This window comes from Rhagoletis pomonella, unplaced genomic scaffold (genome assembly GCF_013731165.1).
Source record: "Rhagoletis pomonella isolate Grant_MI unplaced genomic scaffold, Rhpom_1.0 Rhpom_scaffold_00661, whole genome shotgun sequence".
Classification (NCBI taxonomy): domain Eukaryota; kingdom Metazoa; phylum Arthropoda; class Insecta; order Diptera; family Tephritidae; genus Rhagoletis; species Rhagoletis pomonella.
Genome location: NW_023459215.1, coordinates 3,761 through 27,375, shown reverse-complemented (window position 1 = coordinate 27,375; position 23,615 = coordinate 3,761). Strand labels below are relative to the sequence as shown.

Sequence of the window (23,615 nt, the reverse complement as noted above, 5' to 3'; positions counted from 1 at the left end):
GTCCTCCTCATCTTCATTTCCACTGCTAGAGTCAGTGTCCGTTCTGTATTTGGTCACTAATCCATGAAACCTCGAGTTGTACTTCAAAGATTTGTACAAAAATTTATACAGTGTGTGGATAAATGTTTAACCATCATTTTTTGATTTGAGTATTAAGGGCAGTGTTTAGCCTTTGATATCCTCCCACATAGACAGATATATTGCATCAATTTATTGTTTTACAGAGGCTCGCAAATGTCCAAAACGCGGTTTTCGGATTCTATTGGAAAAAATCCTATAAGAATCGGCTGTAATATTTTAGTCAACATAACATTATTTAAATTTAATTGGCCTTTGTAATCATTATTTATTATCGAATAAATAAAAACGAGCAATAATAATTTCCATTGAGCGAAAAAATACAACTCAAATATTAATTATTATCTTTAATCTTTATTGGTTAAACTCGAAAAATAAAAATCATTGCAAATTACAATAGAACGTACGAACACAAATACGACCATTACAACTTGTTGATTTTTTTGGTTAAAATTTACAAATGATTATTTTCCGTTCCTGTTACAAACCTAGAAGAGTGCAGCGTGTTTGTGTAAATTATTTACCGTTTCGACACGACTTAGCCAATGTAAGTTTATCGAAATGCAATTGTAAAATTGTTTGCGTGAAAAAATGAAGGAGGTCATGTAAGAAGAAAGCCATGTGTTTGAAGTGTGTTAATGAAAGGGAACACGACTAGATGACTAAGTACTACAGTTAATATGTGTATGATTGCATACAAGGTCGTTAAAGGGTTAAAAAAATGCTTGTGAATGGGTTAGTTTACGATTTAGTCTACGCTATTCTTAAGGTTTTAGTTCAGATAGTATGATTTTGAAGTCTTCTTTAATTTCGCACAGAACAGTGATTATTTGACCTATTGTGCAGTGGAATAAACGTTGCCTGGCATTTATGTATGTTAACTTCATTTCTTAAATTAATATTTCCTCATCTCATCTCGTTTATGGGAACCAAAATGTGTCAAAACAACAAAGTAAAAACTTGCGACTACAGGAACGGCCAAAACGAAAAAGTAAAAATTATGTCAAAATGCAAAAGTAAATGAAAATGGGAGCACAACTGTTACATTAACTACAATGGTATTGAGCTTGTACACTTGTATGTAGGTATTTATGTATATTAAAATTAAGACCAAACGTTTTACAACGGTGCTCAGAAGCTTACAGTTATACAATGTTCGAGCGATGGATTTTATAAAACTAGAAAAGTCTTCCTTTCTTTAACATGTTGGCCAGATTTTTCGACTGTTTCCAAATATACATTACAAAAAAAAATTCTACGTTATTAGTACTATTTATACTAAACTCTTTGTTTGAAGGAAAACTGTGTATATAACTTTATGACTTAAAACATTCCTTATAGGTCACACAGTTCCAAAAGTCCATGAATGTCTATATGTCTATCTAACTACTTATTACTTATTGTAAATGTTGTATACATATACATACATATAATAAAATAATTATATATAACTATACATTAAATTATTAAAACATCTTTTTTAGATATTACTCTTTTACTTTTTCAAAGACTCATTTATATCTTGGGTAGATTTTTTGTAAATATGTATAGATCATTATATTTAATTTTTGTTATTGGTTCTAAACACCAATTTTTTCGTGTAAGGCTGACGGCAGAATGCACACATCACGGTGAATATAAATATGTATCATGTACCATGTCAACTACTCGTTTACCGGAACAGAAATTATCGTGCACTCTGACGTTTTGTATAAAACCATATAAGAGGAATATATAAATATTACCGCGTCTCGCGGCAGTCCAAATGTTAATTTAATATATATTTGATTTCTCTTTATAATAAAAATATATTTGTGGTCATAAGCAATAGTCAGCCAAGTCGAAAATCATACCTTCTATAAAACCTCAATTATATTTAAGTATAGAAGTCTTATATATATTAGGACAAATTGAATTCAGTATTAAGGATTGTTACTCGTAAAATCCTAACAAACTAATAAAATATTTGTTAACAATGTAGTTATTAGATACAATACCAAATAAGTGCTAATCGCAAAATGTAATACATATGTATGTATTCACATTAGACTGTCCCAAGAAACCCACAGTAGTATTTTATAACGAATACCCCCTCATTTATTGGTTTTGTCATAAAAACTATCCAAATAAAATTATATGCAATTCGTACCACGGCAATCCGTGCCAACTTGCAGTTAAAGTTAGCATAATAAGCTTTGTGCAGTTCCCGTGTTTTGTTACCTTACTCATTTTACTTCTATATAAGGCGGTATTACTATACCCCCTACAGAATTAGGGCATAATATTTAGTAAACCTGCGTTTTTTAGTTTTTTACCAGGTAGTCAGGATTTTTTCCTCGCCCTTCCTTTATGCTATGTATAGAAGATAGTAATTTTAAATAGGTGGCAACCCTACTCAAAAAAACTTAAAGCTTTTGTACATGCGAAGGTCATGCACTTTCATTTGGTATCATATTTTTTTATCCAACGAACGGTGAAGATCTTATAGTTTTTAAACAGGTGGTAACCCTACTCAGAAAAAAAACATTATTACACATCCAGAGGCTGGGTCTTTTCGTTTGACAGTGACGGTACAGAACTGATGCCTACGCTTATTATGATTGGATATTGTACTTTTATTAACAGATGTCAACCCTATTCAAAACAAAAAGATTAGATCTTTTCTAAAGGCCAATCCCTTTCATTTGACACCTCATCTTTTGTAATCCAACGAACGGTGCGGATCTTATAGATTTTAGGCAGGTGGCAACCCTATTAAAGTTCTAAGTAAAAAAAGATCCCTCTCCTGTCGATACAGAGTATATTAGAGAAAATGTCGTCAAAAACCGTTCAGTAGTTTTCGAGATTACCGCGAACAAAGAATCTCGACTTTCCTTTATACTATGTATAGATTTCAAAAAGTTAAAACAAAAAAAAAACATGGATATATGGGTATCAAATAAAAAATAAAAAAATCAAACCAAGATTAATTATAACTTTTGTTTTTAATTATCCTTTTGGAACATGCCAAAAATGTCATTTAAAAATATTATCCTTCAAGATTTTTAATTTCGATCGTAGTTTAATTTAAATTCTATTAATATATGTATATAAGGATATTAAAGGATACAAATTGCAAAGGATATTAAGGTATAATTAATTTTTTCGATGTACTTGGGAGAAATCCTGCCGTCCTATTAAAAATTTAAAGATGCAGATTTACCAGAAATGCGCCAAAATGTGGAAAGCATATCGAATTTTTCGCATTTCGTCCATGATTAATTCAAGTTATTAACTAAAACTTCAACTAAAAGTCGGCACAGGTTATTCTTTCCCTACGGCCATAAAACTTCATATATAGGCTATTTAGGCTAAAAAGCACAAATATATAGAGGTTATGCTTGTCAAAATTTGGGACAGTCTAATGTGCATACATATATGTACGCATTGGAAAAATATGTGTGTTTATGAGAAAATATTTTTTTAAATTTATTTTTTAGATATGCAGAGTTCTAAAAATTGTTGAATATTCGGTTATCTTTACTTTAGCTCTTTTAGGAAAAATATATTAGGAAAATCATTCTACTAAGTCACATTAAGTTGGATAAACAACTAACCAACTTTGACTTAAGCCGTTATGTTTTTTAATAATCACTTTTTGTAAAAGTACGTTGGAAATATGCAGTCTTACTAGGAGAATAACGGGTAAAAACGCTCAATTGTCTTAAATCGGCTTATGCGACTATTAATTTTGACCACAGATACATATATTTGAATTCGCTTGATGTGTTCTAACTCTAAACCTATAAAAAGCCTATAAATTTGTTTGCTATCGTTCTTAAAATGTCCAATGCTAGCTTAGACCAGCGGCAGCGCTAACATGCTTTTTTCATATCTAACTCATAGGCACAAAATTTTACGACATCCGATTTCATGTAGGCAAAGATGCCTAACGACACATAGAACTTTGTGCAAATATGTATGTATGTACCTAAATGCATTTTTTTAATTTTTAGCTGCCTAGCGATTCAAAACTCACCTCAACCTACACATGTATGTATATATATATATGTAGGTATATCGGTTATCATTGGTAGCAAAAAGTTAATTTAAGAGCATGGCTGATAATTCAATTATAATTATAATTCTTTCTTCATAAAAATATATTTATCGCAAACGAATCGCCGTATTTAATGAATCACTGTCTGTCAAAGATCGGTTTTGTGAACAAATAAAGGCACACTAACACTGCCGTCTGTCTAATCTGCAAGGTAATTCACAAAGTATTCCATGGGACAAGAGGTTTAATTCGTAACTGATTTCGATAATACAGCACTCTTTTGGACAACATCAGTTATTCATCAGCACCTCTCTCGTATACAATACTTTACGCGGCCTTGTGAAAAACCTAAAATGCATAAACCTTACGCAACTATCAAATGAAGCACTCAATGCTTGGACAGGTTCAGCGGCACATCTGTAAAAAAAGGAAACAAATAATGAATTTAATTACAAATTACCGAAAGTTTATTTTTAAATAATATGTTTATGCTTATGTATATCTGTGGAAATTTGACATAACAATTTAACCGCCCAATTCTGTATTTTCTTGATAAATTATATGTTAAGAAATTGTATCAAGATTCGTATCTGGTATAATAATGGAACGCTTCATTAACACACACAAACAGATATTTGAATCCCACTCGGAAAATAGGTAAGTACCTTACGAGGTAATCCATGTTTTCTTTCAGTTTTTAGTACCAAAATTGTCATTATGACCTACTACTAAGTACTACTACTAGTAAGGCACAAAATGAATACCTCCGACGTGGCATTTCGTTGTCAGTTGGAAAATAACGTGCCACCGAAGATATTTCCATGCGCCGAACTAATCCGAGCGACTGCCCTACATTCTACGTAACTTACTTTGTAAAGCGGCTATTTCTGATACCAAATGCACATACATTCTAAATTCCTACTTGCTTTGTTAAAGTAAGGGATATTCAGTCAGTCAGTGAAGTGGTAAGGACCGCTGGTAAGGTATTGATGACAATTTTAGTACTAAAAGCTAAAAGAAAACATGGATTACCTCGAAAGGTGCTTACCTATTTTTGCAGCGGACATATTCGAAAATACCGTTTAACCAGATATTCAAAACATCCGGAAAGAACTCCGTATGATAAAAACATTGCAAGGTAAAACCATTGAGAGGCAGTCTGACGTTTTCTAGCTATATAATTTTAAAATTCAAAACACAAACTCCCGCACACATTCTCATTTTGAAACAACAACAATTGCGAACAATCCCAGCCAGCAAAGAAACGTAAATTATTGCCGACAGTGCAGTTTAGTTCAATTTTCCGTATCCGAAAATGCATACAAAAAACTCCTACGGTTATCATCGATTATCACGTTCGAAAAAGATGATGTCATTTGAAAGCAATAATTGTATTTTATTTGCTCAAGCTAAACATTTGAAAGCAATAATCGTATTTTATTTGCTCAAGCTAAACATTTGAATTTCGGAAAAAACCAGCCGAAATCGTATCCGTTTCACATACTGTTGTCTCTACATACATACGTTTCTGCCGCTCACTTTAGTGGGCAAACGGATCGTCAAAGTATCCGGAAATGGAATCAGTAAACAGACAAAAATCCGCACTTCATCCACTTTTTTGTCCTTTTTCGGATCGGTACAATTATAAAATTTTCAAATCGTTTTTGATGTCGCACCGGCAGCTGGTACAATCACACCGCAAGAACATAACGGTCAATCGGCTGGCCAGCATGCTGGTATCATCTATTGGCCCTTTAACAAATTAAGCATATAAGGGCTATTTTAAAGTATAGCTAAATCTCATTTTCGTTATTGGTGTTTCCGACAGGGTAGGAGTGTGATTTACCCCCTTATTCTAGAACCCGAATTTTCGTAATTCGTAATTCGTAGCTACGCTACGAAAAACGAAAAACCCACATGCTGCAACCCTTGCGGAAACATGTGCAGCATTGCCAGCTATCAGTTGTTTTTCGAAGATAGCTGAATGAAGGAAAACAAAGTGGAAAGGAATTAAAAAAACACTCATCATGTGCTTGTTTATTGTAAAATTGGTTAATTTTACATATTTCGAGGAAAATTATGGATTCTGATGTATTTGCAATTATAGCAGCAGAGTAAGCGGGCGCTATGGTAATGGATTCACAAAGGTATGCGGAGCTGTAACCATGGGCGCATCTATGTCAGCTTCTGGTTGAATTGTTGAACCAAAAGCCAGAACTCCTCCTATGCCTGAAGCTCTCGTTCACAAGCCATTGAAAACATGAACTTTGTTAGGTCCACCACCTCTTGCGCTTGCTTCTGCCTCCGGCCGCGCTTAGGAATTATAACCCTTACTAAGTAGAATTCTCCTCTCTGTGTTGCGGGGAAGAGGGGCTTCCGCATGTCAAAGGTATACAACATTTCTTGTGCATATCACTCCGGCTACGCCGTCCACAGTATTTTTGCGCAGAACCCAAATCGAAATTTGCAAAAAAGTGCATATTGCAAATCGAGTCGATTAATAAGCTAGTGGCAGAAAATTTGAAACATTTATCTTAAATAAAATGTGAACACGTGTATGTTAAAGTTTTTGGATTCGGGTTATGCGTTTGGACACAACAACCGAAAATCGTTGTACAAATAACTAAACCGAACCCAAGTTTCTCGATAAGGAGCAAAAAAGATGTCGTTTTGCTCGTTTATATAAATCAGTGGATAAAAATATATGTATATGCGAAAGGCTAATTTATCTGTTTAAATAAACACTACCAATATTTCTTGTAAACACACATCGATTTACATCTTTTATTTCGCCTCCGACACAGAATTGTTTTCGTACAAAATTGCGCAAAAAAGCTTACTCGTTCGTTTTTAGGCATGCCATTGTTACGAATTTCGAAAATTCGAAAATACGATTCGGATTGCAGCATACTATTTCTAGGATTCGTTGCAAAATCCGAATACGAAAGAGTTGCAGAATAGGGGTGCTAATGTGCAACGATTTTGCGTCATCCCTTGTAAAATTTGGTTTGGAGACAAACCAATCAACTAATTAGCTTTAACTAGAGTCCCAGCCACCCGTTCTTCTAGTTTTTAAGACCTTTGGAGAGGTTTTCTCAAATTAAATCAAATTAGTCAAAATTACTTGCCGGAAAATCTCCTGCTTTCGAACTAAATCTTAACTTAAATTTTTTTATATCTTTGAAGGTCGTTGGCAGGACTTGGAATATAAACAATACAATCCAGTTTGTCGATAAATTTCGATAATTTGATACATATCGATAATTCTATGAACTTCAAGAACACTAAAATCCCTAAACACAACAATAAATATCGATAACTTGATAAATTTCATTAACTTGACAAATTTCGCTAACCCATACATTTTTATAGCTCGATATCTATCCGCAAATTTCGGCAACTAATTTTCTGTCTATAAATTTTGACAACTCAAGTAACATTGGTCAATTTCAATAATTTTACACGTTGTTATAACTCAATAAATATGGGTAACTCGATAAATTTCGATAACTATAAACTTCGATGACTCGATAAATTTCGGTAACTTGATAATTTTCGATAACTAAATTTTTTATAGCAGAATTTATTTCAATTCCTATCGAAAAAATAAGTGCACCTAGGCCACATTGAAGAAGTGGAACTTACGTTACTTATTTAGAAATTGTGAATAAAAGGGCAGGGTAGTTAATATAATTTTATAAGCTCAAGGTTATATTTTATCTTTTTTCTATCTTCATCCCTACCCAGACCTGTCGATAGGGTAAGAATGGGGGAATCCTCCCCGGGCGCGGGCTTTTTAAGGGGCCTGAAATAACAGAGCCATAGCTAGTTATTGGTTTTTTACAATTTAATTTTGAAAGGTTTTCTTTTTTGCTTTCTGTCACCATGTTAATCGATAGAGAAACAAATATTTTTCCATGTAATGCGATGTCATTTGATGTCAAATCATGTGATGTCATGTTATATGAGGTTTTATCTTTATCTTTATTTCAAAGCTTACAGCCTTATTCTGCATCACGAACGATTCGTCTGCGGACGACATCTCTGATTATGATTTTATTTCTATATCGGTCGTCTTCGTTTTGCTTTTCATATATTACGTTGAAATGGTCCCGGTTGCGTTTAAACCGGCAAGAATGGTGCCGCCGGAATAATTTTTGAAGCATTCCTCTGCAGACGAATCGTTCGTGTTGCCTATCGTTCGTGATACAGAATAAGGCTGTTAATTTCAGATGCGAAGTGAAACAACATGAGAAACATGTCAAATTGAACATGTTGCAGCAACATCTATGCACAAATGCGGGAATGTTTAAACGACGGTTTTGGCCGCCAACCAATTTTGAAATCATAAAAACTCCGGTCATCTACGGAAAAATGCCTATCCAATGGTGTTCTTGGTTTTGAAATCGGCTCGGCAGAATCGCTAAACGAAGGCGGACAAAATTTATGTTAGCGTATTAATATATAGATGATTGCGGCCAAAGAAGTAATGTAAGAAAAGCCAACGAACTCACAGAAACTGTTGATAGCGACCAAATATTATTAGTAGCAGAAATGCAAAGCCGTTCGTCCGGCAAGAGAACCTCAGCGGAAATAGTAGAAGAACTTGCTTTAGCCGCGCTAGAAAGTTGCATTGCTATTAAAAAGTTAAGATCGGATAGCAAAAGACCGAGCGTCTATCGCCCAACGAAGCATTGTCGATGATTTTAGAACTAGATTTATCTACAAATAAATATCGTTTATTTACTAAAGCAATATACCAAACATGTAAATTCGAACTTATATTCCTCATATGATCGAGTATTTGCCTCAAAACAATTATGCTACCTTGAAAATATAACATTAACAGAATCGTGTGCTCAAATAGATTTGCAGTCTTTGATAGATCACACGATACTTAGATAACTTACCGAAAGCTTCTTGTGATGAAATGCAAATTTTATTTAAATTGGGATGTGATGGTGCAAATCAAAGCATTTATAAGCAAAACTGATCTGAGGAATGTAGTAGCGATGAAAATTTATTTAGTATTTCTCTTTTTCCTATTCAGATGTATATAAATAATACAAAAGGACAAAAGTTGATAATGTACAAAAATCCGGCACCCGCCATTGCCGACCAATAAAATTTATATTCGCTAAGGAAACTACCGAATTAATAAAAAAAAAAATTGGTGCAATGTGTAAAGCAGAAAATAAAACAGCTTCGACCAACAAAAGTGAACGTACTTGTAAGTGATGTGAAACGCTTCATTTATGAAAAGCCAAAACTTGTAAAGGTTTGTACAGCTCTTTACAATTTAAATTCAAGCCAAGTATGCTATTTGTATGCAGCTAAACCTTCAGAAATGAACGATTTTCCTATTTTATTAAAAAAAAAAAAATGTCGAAGCTGAATTTTTAGAGTTTGGTTTGTCACCGCTACACTCATGGATACGGTTTATGGATTGTTTCTTGCATATAGCATATAGACTGGAAATTCAAATGTGGCAAGTTAGAGGATCAGAAAATAAAAATAAGGTTAATCAGAGAAAAATTTTGTACAAAATAAATTCAAATCGGAAATGGGTTCATTAATAGATATGCCAAGGCAAATATCAGAAAAATACAAATGACGGAAACACTGCTAGACATTTTTTTAAGAATGCCGAAAAAACAGCGGAAATACCCGGAATTAAATTGGAACTTTCATACAATACTACACCTTTTCGAACAGTATTTCAGAAAAACACAACTGTATTTCGGAAAAGGCAAAATGAATTTCAGAAAAGCAAAAATGTATTTCAGCAAAACCGAAATGTATTGCAGAATAGCTCAAATGTATTTCAGAAAAGGACAAGTGTATTTCAGGGAAGCTCATATGTAGTCAATGAATAAATTGTGCAGTTTTTTGTAAACTTTTGATGTTGGTTCTTCGCAAAAAGACTGTGGATGGCGTAGCCGGAGTTATATGCACAAGAAATATTGTATATGTATCTTTCCCAATAGAAGCAGAGCTTCCCCCCCCTACTCTTTCCGGAAACTCCTTTGCCTATGTCCTCCCTCTCCTGCATCAGCACGACCAACCGCGCAAGTTGCCTTTTGTTGATTATAATTTTTGATCTGTAATTCAGACACATACATACATATTTATATTTGACAATTTTTTACAACTTCCAGTTCAATTGACTTACTTTTTATCTATTATAGTACCACTTTCTTATGTAAATTTTATAAACGCAAACTCCAACGACTAAAAAACAGCAATAGAAGGATGAGCGATTAAAAAGTATTCACAGTCGCAGTCACAGTATCTACTGCCAGTCGACATTCACTATAGGGGTGGAAATTTCCTTAAATGCCGAATATGTAGTTGTGTTTGTCGACATTCGTGGATACCTTTTGATTCTGTCAGTTGCTGTAAAGTAAAGCGCGCAATGGTTCTGGTAAATGAGTCAAAGGTATTTAGGTACTGACCTACACCCCGAATGAGACTTTGACGCAGTATAATATTGGCAAATCACTTCCATGGGACCAATCGTAACACACGACAGCTCGGTTTATTTAGTCAATGGAGCGATGTAATTTCAAACTTACGGCACTTCTCATTTGATCAAGGCTTATTAAATAATAATACTCCTTGCATTTGTGAATGACGATGTAGATCACGTTGCCTGTGTCAGTCGTTCAGTAGGTGCGTGTCCTTTTTATTCTTCCTGTGCCAGTGTTTAATATTCTGACGGCGGCATAAAAACAAGTGCAACATTAAAGAGTTCGAATTACCATATTCGAAGCAATCGAGCCGAAACCACGAAAGAAACGTAAGTTCCCAAGTGTTTTTATTTGTCGTTGTTTTTTATCCAAATTCCATCAAAAATTTACAAGGCAAACAAACACACCAAAAAAATAGCTCAAAGTGGACCATCCATTCTCAAGTTATGCGCCGTCGGACGTACGCAACTTTGGTATATACATATAAATATTTACTTTTAATAACAATCAGGGGTAAATAAGCTTGTTTATATTAATAATTAAATCACTATTATCCCCATCTTTTTGTGGAATTTAGCTACCATTTTAGAAAGTGTGATGGAATTCTTCCCCTTTTTCTCCTGCTTCCAAAAACCATCCCTGTGGGTGGGAGTGTCAAATTTTAGAAAAAAGCTACTCACAAAACCTTTCATTATTGAATCATGGGTGAAACCATGGTGAAATAAAATAAGGTGTTGTCACTTAGGGGGTGGTTGTTGTAATTTTGGCAATTTCGGCATGCTTGCAGAGCATTATGTTATGCTCCCTAATTGGGAGCATTTTCGCCTCGTCATGGAGGTGGTGTTCGGGTGACATCAGGAGGCATCCGGTCGCTGTCCTGAGTGCGGTGTTCTGTGCTGTCTGATACATATACATATATTTAACTTTATATTTGTTTAAAAATACCTTTACAAACCTCTCTTCCTAGCTAGCGTCCATTTTTGTTTACTTTTTCATTTGGCATTTTTCCTATTCTTCGCAAAAATAATCGATGAAACTAGGACACGGAAAAGATATCGGTTTAATCTGAGATTATTTCATAATTACAGATTAAAGAGGACGAATTTTGTATGGCCAATCTCTTTTTTTAATTACAGATTAGGGAGTTAAGCTGGAAAATCAGGACAATGTACCTATATGTAAACCTAGTATAAGCTAACACATATTCGAGGAACTGTTTTTTCGCTTTTTTCTTTGGAGATATGATCTGTCAGAGTTTGCATTTTTTCGTGACTCTGACTAATTATGTACTCCTTCAAAGTTTTGGAACAAATATTGTTAACGTAGCGATATTCTGCCGAAATCCGCTATAAAATCTGTGTTTTGCTAATTTTAGTCCTGCAATTGCCACGCTCATTGCTAGGAGTTTGTCGCCTTAAAGAAAAATCTTGCCATACAAATATTATATCTGGATAGGTATTTTATCAGAATTCGCAATAAATTTTACTTTTTGCTAAAACCCGATGTTTAACACCTTACCAAATATATCTTAACATAAGTTTTCGAAAAAAAATTACCAAAATTGTTGATTCTCACAAAATAAACCATCTCGTCATAAAGAAAAATATTTTAAAAATAGTTCTTGAAAGACCCTATTTTTTTGAACCACGTTTTTTATAGAGAATTAAACAGGGATTCCGATGGTATAATTTTAAATCCCTAATTTACTAGTCTTCACTATGCAAATCAACTTCAAAAAGTTCAACTGTTAATAGCTAAGTTAGCTTTAGCTTGACCATCTTATATATAGAAATGCTAAGCCCGTTCTTAGCTTCGAAATGACGTTAAGATGAAGTCTACGATGAGCAGAACCCAAGATATAACGATTTGAAGAAGTACATGATTAGTCAGAATCACGAAAAAATGCAAACTTTGACTGATCATATCTCCGAAGAAAAAGAAGAGGAAAATACCTCGAACACGTGTTAGCTTATTTCATGTATAGAAACCACAAAAATTTGAAGCGAATCGGAGACATAAAATAATTTTTTTTACGAAATCCGTCCGACTTAAAAAAGAATGGCAGAATATGATCAGATGAACGCATGCCGTACGACTGGAATTTTAGTGTGCTCTGTCCAAACCACAAGAAAGGCGACGAAGCCATATGAGCCACCTATCGCGGGGATCAGCCTTCTAAGCATAGGTTACAAGGTCTTATAGGCCCGTCAACAAACTGATGGGCCTATAAATCTGGCTTTAGACCTGGCAAATCCACCATAGTAGGCCTGATATTTGCCGTACACCAAATATTGGAAGACCGAATATTAGAAAATAGGATCCTACACACACCATCTATTTGTCGATTTCGAAGCACCTTTCGACAGTGCGAAAAGAAGTTGCCTTTATGTCGCGATATCCGAAATTGGTATGGCCGCGAAAATAATACGACCGTGCAAAATGAAGGTGAGCAATACCAAAACCTCCGTCAAAATTGGGAAGGATCTCTTCGAGCCGTTTGATACCAAACGAGATTTCAAACAGGGCGACTCCCTTCCCTGTGATTTCATTAATCTAAAGTTGGAGAAGACTGTTACTGGCGCGTGGGTCTGGTGGTGAAGGAGGACAAAACCAAGTATCTTCTGTCATCGGACAAACAGTCAGAGCATAAGCGTCTTGGCCCCCACGTCACTGTTGACAGTTTCAATTTGAAAAAATAGAGGACTTCGTTTCTTTAGGAACCGGCATTAACACCAATAATAATGTCAGTCTTGTTCCAACAGAGAAACACTCTTGCCAACAAGTACTATTTAAACTCAGGAGGCATTTGAGAAGCAAAGTCCTCTCTCGTCGTAAAAAAATCATACTAATTGACTCACGGAATTGAAAACACTTTTAAAGCAGGGACATAACAGTTATAAGTTTTATCGGAAAATCATTGCTACAGAACAGTTATTAGATGAGAAATATTTTTTATTTCACCAATAAGAGTTATAACCCAACGATTACTTTTTACGTTGGCTGATAACTGTTATGTAGGAGAAACATGTTTTCCGTCGCCAATAAGAGTTATTTCCCAACGTTTATGTTTTACGTACATAGCTTGATAAAAGTTATTTCACAACGTTTATTTTTACGTTATTTGATAACAGTTATTTCACTCCTCTCTTATTTTCATCATCTTTACCATCTTCTCCACCTGCGTTTTCGTCGATATTCTTATCTAACAACGTTTATCAGACAATGTAAAAAATAACCGTTGCATAATAACAGTTATCAAGCAACGTTGAGGAAAAGAAAATATTTTTTCATCTAATAAATGCTACGAAACAACGTTTTCGTTAAATTTCAGAATTCAGGCAACGTTTGCAATTTGTAAATTAATTTTATACTGTTCAGGAAAAATATACTGCGGAAGATTTACTGGCCTTTGCGCGTGGACGACGGTGTGGGTCTCTCCCTCGCCAATGTCGTACGGATGGACAGAAACGCTCCAGCCCTGAAAATGTACAACGCGGATCGCGATGTTGCAGAGCAAAACCTCGTGTTTGATTTCAATTGGCATTTCCTATTGGCGTCAGTTGGTACAGACAAGAAACGACTGGCGTGCTTTGTTGGACTCTGCCAGAATCGCTTCCGGGGTTACAGAAGAAGACAAGAAGAAACTCTTTACATACCTGAACTATGTTCTTCCTTGCTGCTATTGCGATAGTTAGAGGATACTACAGCTACAGGTCCCTCTTCTGGACCCAAATCTAGACTTCTTGCGTTACTTGCAGTTAAGTCAGTCGCTCGCTCAGTCATTATTGCCGGTGATTGCTGTTCTTCACTACATGCGTTTATTGTGTGATGATGGTTGGGGAGGGATGATGCACAGCTCAGACTATGTCCTTGCAAAAGCGCTGAAGTAGCCAATATTTGTTGTTGCTGATGTTGCTGCTGCATTACTGCCACCATGGCCGCATTGACACCATTGTATGCAAAAGTTGGAAACACTGGTGGTGAGAGTCGAGCAGAGGGTGATGTCCCAGCTGAAGAGAGATGCAAAGGCAGCGACGCGCTACTGTAATTTGACCACATTTGCGGAGAATGCCGCAGTGCAGCCAACGCGAAATATGGATTCATATAGGCGGGGGACATTACTGATGGAATGTACGACGCGGCTGCGGCTGCCGCCGCTGCTGCTGCAGCAGCAGCAGCATTAGTTGTTCCGCCATGACCAACTGGTATGACTGTGTTCGGTGAAACAGCAGAACTATGAGGAGATGGAGTAGACGTGCCATTCGGGGCCGCCGGTGGATACATGTAGTAGTGATGAAGTGCTGAAGGAACTATATTGCCACTTGGCGATCCACGTTGTAATTGATGGGATCCGCCGCCGCAAGCACTCCCACCCGAGACAGGAGTTCTTCGGTCCTGTGTTGAATATACATCATCAGAATGACGCTCCCCTGGCGAAGGACTGCCACTACTTGCCGCAGCGGTTGTGGGTGAAGCAAATTGCCTACGTATAGATACAGTCTTTTTTGGTACAGTTCTTGGCGTAGCATCGCGTGATAATTCAGCCCCTATCCGCGATGGTGTCGGTGAGTTTTCTCGACTGTTGCCAATTGAACTTGATGTTGAATGATGGTTAATTGGAATGTTCGTAGAATTTAATGCTGGCGAAGATGCTCTACTGAAAGCTGTTGAGTGACGCGGTGAACGTGGATTGCCAGGACTGCTGGCTGTCGATATGGATGCATTTTTTGTGTTGGCGGAACAGCTCGCCGAAGGTACATATTTTGCTAATGACATGTACGGCATGTAGAAGCCCTGATTTTGTGAATGTAGATTTGAGTGACCGACTGAATGTGCGGTAGATGCATAATCCAGGGCACCATCATGTTCAGAGGCCTGGCGAGATTTATTAACCAATGCTCCAATATCGCTAGCGCCATACGCATCACGTAGAGGTGAGGTATACGGCGGTGAACGTTGTTTTGTACCCGAAGTGGAGGGAGATTTCCCGCCCCCACTGAGATTGCATTGTTCTGGCGACTGCGGTGAGGCGAGCATTGAACGCAAATATGATGGATCGCCATACTGCTGTTGCGGTGAAAGATGTTTATGCTGTGGATGATAACCTATGCTGCTAATGATAGCTGAGTCGTTCATTCTTTTGTTGCTATTCGTGGTTGACGTCCCTTTAGCTGATACTGATGAACTACTACCACCACTGCCTCCCAATAAGGAATGTATGCTATATGAGCTATACAATCTGGTAGGCGCGGCTCTCGTTATTGTCTGAGTTGTTTCAGATTTGGAATATACAGTAGCTGAGGGGCGAATACCACCATTATCATTGGAACTGCGTGTATTTATAACGGATGAGCAGCTAGTGTTGCAATTATTGCGATTACAGGGCGATTTTATAGTACGGTACGAAGACACTAATGAAGAAGACACACTACTTTTCGCCCGACTTCGCTTCCCTCCTGCCACATTAGCATTGTCTTCTAAGGAGACTTTTTCAAATTCGCGCAGGATTCGCTTCCGCGGTGATACGTGCTGATGTGGGTACTCTACTAGTCGTGTTGCTGCTGATGTGTTAGGTGGTGAGGCCTAAATCAACAACGGGAAGTATAATACGATTTTAAAATCTGACTACTCACTTACCTTATGGGAAACTGAATTCTTGGCACCGCCAAAACTGCTTGCAACTGCAATCGATTGTGGGGTCTTAGACAGTTGAGCTAGACGTTCGGGCACCCTGTCGATCAATTTTTGTACAATTGCATTCAACTTTAGACGAAATTTAGGAATCTTAGGCTTTTTCTCATCTGAACGACGACAGTTTGTGTAAATATTTTTATCAACATCATCTACTTCAACTGTTTGGGACAGGTCCGTCACGTCGCTACCATTATGGGTCACTTCTGACTCTAAGTCCTCTCGTTTAATTATCATAGATATCGAGTCCTCATCTTCACTAGTATTCATTTTTTCTGAATTGTCTAACTTAGCAACTTCTTTTGAGCAACTAGTTTTGGTGTCTGTTGATTCGTCTTTTACCAATGATTGTTCGTCCTCAGATGAGAGGTGCGGTTTTGAGGTTGATGAAGGCGTAGGGGTCTTAGCCTCCATCTGGCCTTCGGTACAATCATCCCCTGTTAATGTCGCTGTAGATGAGGTTGAGCAGCCATCTTCATCATTTATTAATCCAGTTTCGGTTTCGCCATTCCCTGTTTTACTTTCACAAACAATTTCTTTTTTGACTTCCATATTTGTTGTTTCTGTAGTACACTGGCTGGTCGATTGTAAAGTTTGTGAAGTTTCATCGTCTGTACAGCATGGCTGGTTGTTTGATTTTTTCTGGCTTATGACGAGAAAGAAATCACCAGCGCAGAAAATCGTGTCGTATGGCCGTCGACATTTTCTCCGGGCGATAGTTAGCGCTTGTCTGCTTAAAACAGCATACTTAGGCCGAAAATAGTACAGAGACATGGCTTTTGATATGCCATTTCGAGGAGTTAATTGCTTCCAACAATGATCTCGTTGCCATGGTGATGACTGAATTGAACTATTGTCGTCAGAAACTGAAATATTGAGCAAAAAACATTGATTTTTTTTTTTTTTTATTTAACCGATTTGCACTTACAGCTTAACGAAGTTGAGCTTTCATTCTTAGAGTATGCTATTGAGCTTGCCAATGTGGGTGTTACTGTCGATGAACTTGCTGATGGTGCCCGAAACAACTTGCGTGGAACCGAAATCCAACGACTTTTTTCACCTTCCTTTGAACGCGCCAACTCCAATATTACTTTTCCATCTATAAGCGAAAGCAAAAAATTAGAACAATATTTTCCTAATACTATGTTCTGACCGCCAACGAAAACACTTTGAAAACGAGTTTTGGGATTGTGGGCTGAAGGCTGTTCACACCGGCTGTTAGTGTTTTCGTTGACATTTCTTACATCCTCTGATTACAGTTTTGCTACACAAAAAACAAAACCAAAATGCTTTTCCCTCATTTTCTTTTCATTAGCAACCTCTTACTTTCATTCTTATTTTACTTTTGCCAGCCAATTAACAATAAATCTGAAATGGCATATTAAAGATGATAAAATATGACTTCCACTTCGATAAATAATCGAAAAAACTAGTGACGTCACCTATTGGAATGAGTGGAACGTGAGTTTTCAAGTAGTTTTCAGCGAAAACTGGTTTTTGTTTGACAGATTTTACATGAACGAAAACTCAAGTTTTAAGTCGAAAACCAGTTTTAGCAACGAAAACATGTTTTCGATGTCGGCCAGAACATGGTATAAGCTAGGCTCATTAATGTATCCACATTTCATACTTCCATTTTTTTTTTCATTTCATTTTTGAAATTAAAGTTTTAAGTTTTTGCTTCATGGATCTTGAGCTTAGTGTTTTGTTCGATAACATTTTGAATATATGGAGAAGTAAGAGAAAGTTACTAAAGAAATCAATTGATTGAAAAAGTAGTTGCAATTAAATTAATTGCAATTAAACTTTTAATTGCGCATTGCAATTAAAATTTCATTTGTTAGTGTGGCTTTTTTTCTTGCTTTTTCGCGGTCCTTTCACCCCTCTTATTAACAGCAACCTTTCTTTCGATCAATACGTCCATCGACTTCATTTAACAACCCGGAAGCCTTTTTTATCAAATACCAATCAGATTGCTTTTGACATATTTTAATTACATTCTTTCGCAATTCCAATTTCTCTTCGCAATTAAATAATATCGCCTTTGAGCGATAAATAAGGACATTTTTTCAAATGCAATAAATAGTGCAAATAAATAGTGTGTAAGCAAATTTTAAACGTCAAAGTATCTGCCACAAACCCGTCTTCTGAAAAATAGCAGTTTTTGAGATGTGACAGCCTTCTGATAAATGAGCGATATTCACATATAACTATACAAATCTCCAGAATTATTGTCATCTTCCGAAAAGCCCTGAAGGCTGAAGGTTGATTTCTCTTAAATATTCGTAATGTTTTTTGGTTATTTTTCTATAAAAATACCGTCCAATTTTTCACAAAAACCATATAAATCATCGTTTCAAGCTTTATACAAAATTAAGGAAAATTCAATAAATTTTCAACTTTTTAATCTGAATTTTGAAAACATTTTTGGGTATTATATCCCAAAAATGTTAGCCTACTGAAGTGCAAGTTTCAACGGGCTAAAAAATAGCGTTGATTTTTGAGAATTTTTTTATATTACTTTTTCGGGGTTTTTTATAACAAATGCAATTTACTAAAATTGGCGTTGAGTTTTTAAAATTTTCTTGCTAACGGTTTTCCACGTTTTATTTCATTAGAAATTCATGCTTTTATGGAAAAAAATGCAAAAAATTCGTCACAAAAAAAATCCCAAAAATTAACCGGATTTTTTAGCTGTTTAAAACTTGCACTTCATTAGACTAAAATTGTATGGGCTATAAAACTGTATACCCAAAAAGGTTCTAAAAAGTGGCCATTTTGATAAAAATTTGTTTAATTTTCTTAAATTTTATACAAAGTTTAAAACTGTGATTTATATGGTTTTGGTTAAGGCTTGGACGGTATTTTTATAGAAAAATAAGAACAAAAATTAGCTCGAAAAACATTACGAATATTTAAAAAAAATCAACACGTGGTCATTTGTTTGAGTTACTGTATATGACGGGGATGTAAACTGTAACAACTTTGTGGCTCTTTTTGAATTTTCCTAAAAAGATAAATCGTGGTATAAAGCTCAATAACACTTGAAATAGATATTAATACACCACAATAACAATAAGCAAGATACACTAACAACTTTTAGTTTATACTCTGTTACATTTAGAATGTTTGTGAAGTGAAGGAATTATTAAAAATTTTCTTGGCTTTTACTTACTTTTGAAAAACTGCAAACGACCACCAATACAGCCACCAATATTTCCACCGCTCAAAGAGGAATGATTCCGTTCCTTTTCATTGCTGCTATTGCTGCCATTGATCTTACCACAAACCTTTTCAGTTTTGCAGTCTTCGTTATGCGCGTCATTTCTGTCAATCAACTCCACTGAAGACGTTGCATTCATTGTATAATCGATGACGCCACTTTCAGTGACTTTAATATCACTATCAACAATACCGCTCACTAAGTGAGACGATAAGGGAGTTGCGCAGCCAGAACTCAAAGCAGCAGTAGCGGCCATTTCTTTATCGGTATCTTGTTGCAATGCAGATTTGTTTGAAGATATTGCCGATGTTGAAACGAATGCCAGCGGTGGAGCATTTGGCGATGGGGTAAAAACAATCTGAGGTTCTGTCTGCGGGAGTTCTTTAAGGTTTGTCGCTGTTGTGTTACTAACAGCACCATTTCTCGCAGTACACCTATTTGTCGGCGACGCCGCCACTAAATCTTCAATAGCTTCCTTCTGATCTAATGTATATAAGCTCGTATGAGCTGGAGCTGCAGGTGGGAGCTGAAGGTGGGGAAAGCTTTGGTTACTTGTTTCTAACGGAAGTGAGCTTGCATGTACCGTCGTTGTTGGTGAATTTTTTGGCGCCCTCGCTTTTGCATTATTACCGTTCACGCTATTTTTGCATATTTTGGCAGCTTCTTCAATGATGTGCTCATTATTTATTGGATCAAATTGAATTTGTTGATGATTTCGTATGTTGTTTCTGAGATTATTATTTTCATTCAGAGCGGTTTCTTCACTGTGACTACTAAAGCAAATTTTATTGTTGGAGTTACCACGCTCATCTGTCATTTTTGAATTCAAGTACTTTGTTGCAGCATCTTTATTAAGTGCATTTTTGAAATTACCTCTTCTCTATATCTGAATAATCTAACAAATAAACGACAGCTCTGAAACGTTATTGGTGTTTTCGCGTTTCCTTGAGGTTATGCCTTTCGCCCTTAATCGTTGTAATTGTCATCACAGGCGCCTAGCCTAAGGCTAGTAGTTTTTTTTTTTTTACAATAGCCAAGCAAAGGACTTTATCATATACATATGTATGTATGTAGAAACACTTCCACCAACATGCATACATCCGTATGCACCTATGTACATATGTATGCGTTTACTTACAAGATGATTATTTATTGTTCGTGTAGGCGATTTTGTCCCGTCAAGTGCTTGTTTTTGTTTTTTTTTTTTTGCACATTTAGCTCATTTGATTCACATTTCTCCACAATAAATACTTTTATCCAGTGATTCAGTGATTAATTTTCGCGCCTACTGATGAATAAAGCGATTCCTCTACTGGAACTCTTGTTTCTGCAATATATTAATAGTTTATTTGGTGGTTTCATTAATCTTTACAACTACAAAAATATATTTGAGATATCACCCCAATACATACACACACAAACACGCACACAAATATTTCATACAAATCCATACATAGATACTCACGCTGTTTCTTCTCTTTGAAATTGTTGCTTCAATAATTAACTTAGTATGCACATACATGGTACATACTATGCACCCAACTATTGCTCTTTTATACCACTTTAAATTGACATTTGCGCAGAACTGACACTCTGGTCATGTTGGTTGAATCGAGATTAAACTCTCAATAAACTCAACTGACAACGCTTGCGTGTGTAAGTGGGCTCCTCTCTTAAAATTACAAGTGCAATACAAATGCTACCCAATTCCCCAAACGACTTCGCAACGACGTCGCTTCCGACTCGTTTTGGTGAACAATTTGTTCGCCGGCGACGTTCGCAAACGACTTGCCGGCGAACTCGCCGTCGGATGTAAAGCAGAAACGACTCGCGGGCGGGCCGCATAAACGATATAGCAGCGAACTGCAAAACGATGCTCAAAAGTGCAGACAATACTACAAAATTAAAAACAAATTTTTGATGTAAAATAGTTTAATTTAATACAATTGATTTTTTTAATACTTTTTCAATGTACACACTTAAATATTAATTATTTAAAAACAAAAATAAGTGAAATATTCTGTTATTTATAAAATACAAACTAACCTTAATACATTACTAACTTATAATTTTGTAATTTATTTTTTTTTGCTACTTCATTTTAGTTATCTTTATAAAAATTGGGTTTATTTTTTAACAAGGACCATGTAGTTCAAAATTCATTCAATGTGCAATATACATACATATGTACATATGTACATATAGTCGATGTTTTTCAAAACCGCCCATCGGCCAATTGCAAAACCGCCTATCTTATGTCACTCAAATTTTACAAACGATTTTCCTTTGAAGTCATTGACTTGAAAGGCGGTATTTTCTCTGGCTATTATTTTACAAATCTGTTGTTTTAAAAGCGCGCTTACGATTTGTATGCATATATTTCTATGCCTGGAGTTCAAGGTTACCCAATCGCATTTAGGCGGTTTTGCAAAAACATCGACGATATATATGTACATATATATAAAAAATTTTAACAAGCTTCCATCAAAATTTTATCTTTTTAATTTGCATTTAAGAAACACAGGAAGCAGTTTTATAGTCCATAAAATTTTAGTATAATAGAACACAGGTTTGAAGTAACACAAAACTCGCATTGATGAGAAAAAACGACGTCGGAACGACGTTGCATTTTGTTTCGGAAAACACCTTCGTTTCGACGTCGTTTCGCGTTCACCCAAACGACTTCGGCACCAGAGCCATTCGAACTCGTCTTCGCCCTGTGGCAAATTGGGTATCGTCACTACCACGGTATGACAGCAGTGATGCCAGATTGTGGGTAATTTCCCTATTTGAGGGATATTTTTCATCAAAAATTATTAAAGGGGAAAAAAGGGACATTTTATATAAATAAGGGATTTTCTTTTGACGCAGTTATTGTTGCATAATTGATCAAAATTCAAGAATATTCGACATTCTTACGTAATTAATCGTTCTGAAGATGTGATGTGGAGTGAAATGGTATATAATTGTTAAAAAGTATAAGGATAATTTCGAAAATTTTCTTACGTTAACCAATTCAAGCGCTGAGTAAGAAAGAATCTTTTCAGTCGTAATTGGTGTTTCGTGTAAAAAGCGGAACAAATTATCTGATGAAATGTTAAATAGCACATGAATGTGCTTCAATTTTAAAGACACCAAAAAATTCTTTTAGGCCCTTAGTGAGTGAGCAAAAAAATAAAAGTGAAAAAATGAATGAGTGAAAAAAATGCAGAAAAAGGGGTTTTTTCTTAACAGGTCGGCCCTCGGCAGGCAATGGCAAACCTCCGAGTGTATTCCTGCCATGAAAAACAGCTTCTCATAAAAATACACTCGCCATTCGGAGTCGGCGTAAAACGGTAGGTCCCTCCCCTTTGTGTGACAACATCAAGGGGACCGCCACAAATTGGAGGAAAAGCACATATGTGTAAGCGCCAAACTATTATTATTATTTTATATGAATTTTACTTCTTTACTACTGAAACATGTATATGTTTAAATTCGTTGGGAATTTTGTGGGATAAATTTTCAAGATGTGGGTAATTGAGGGATTTTTTCCCCATTTCCGTGGGATATTTAACAGAGAATGTCTGGCATCACTGTATGACAGCAACTTGTTTCGTTTCTCTTGTTTATGTGGCCCGCGACATGCCAATATTGCTCTAATTATTTGGTAGTGTTGAGCGAAATGTTTTCAACGCCGTGCCCCAGCGCCAGTCGGTTGAGATCTCAAGAATTCATGCGGCAATGCCACACTAGTTCATTCACATCCGAGAGCGGCTTATGCGCTCTAACGCGGCAATCCCCAAAAACCGCTGCCGACCCCTCTTTTTCCGCGACATCAGCCAACTGCTCGCGACACATCCGATCCAACTTAACGCATTGCCTGCATAGATGATTAACTAAGTGACAGACTATTTGAATGCAAAACCTCCACGGACAGATCGAGGCAACTATGACCAACGTGCGTCAGACAGTTCGGCGGTGCAGCAGTAAGGTTTTAAAAGGCTAACAGAAATGCAAGGTAAGGCGATTCAACCATATAACGAAGGGGAGTTAAACTCAATACTCAACTCTCCGCAACTGCCATTTTGTTTTATGACTTAGTATATGTTTGTATGTACATAAGTATGAAGTA

General features: G+C 36.1%; 1 protein-coding gene across 2 annotated transcripts in view; it reads right to left on the bottom strand.

Annotated features, from left to right (window-relative positions):
* LOC118751371 (protein hairless-like) overlaps window positions 1–20,909 on the bottom strand; it is a 43,172-nt gene extending 22,263 nt beyond the window's left edge. The window contains exons 1-5 of one of the 2 annotated variants that reach the window (XM_036486184.1): window positions 19,454–20,907; window positions 17,207–17,377; window positions 16,225–17,144; window positions 14,244–16,170; window positions 3,553–4,534 (exon numbers count right to left, since the gene is read on the bottom strand). In XM_036486184.1, coding sequence (XP_036342077.1) covers window positions 4,506–4,534; window positions 14,244–16,170; window positions 16,225–17,144; window positions 17,207–17,377; window positions 19,454–20,318 — 3,912 coding nt within the window. In that variant the 5' untranslated portion in view covers window positions 20,319–20,907 and the 3' untranslated portion in view covers window positions 3,553–4,505. Of the gene's footprint in view, window positions 1–3,552; window positions 4,535–14,243; window positions 16,171–16,224; window positions 17,145–17,206; window positions 17,378–19,453 lie in introns of those variants that run through there. The other variant, XM_036486185.1, reaches the window with a different exon arrangement.
* Window positions 20,910–23,615: the final 2,706 nt, after the last annotated feature.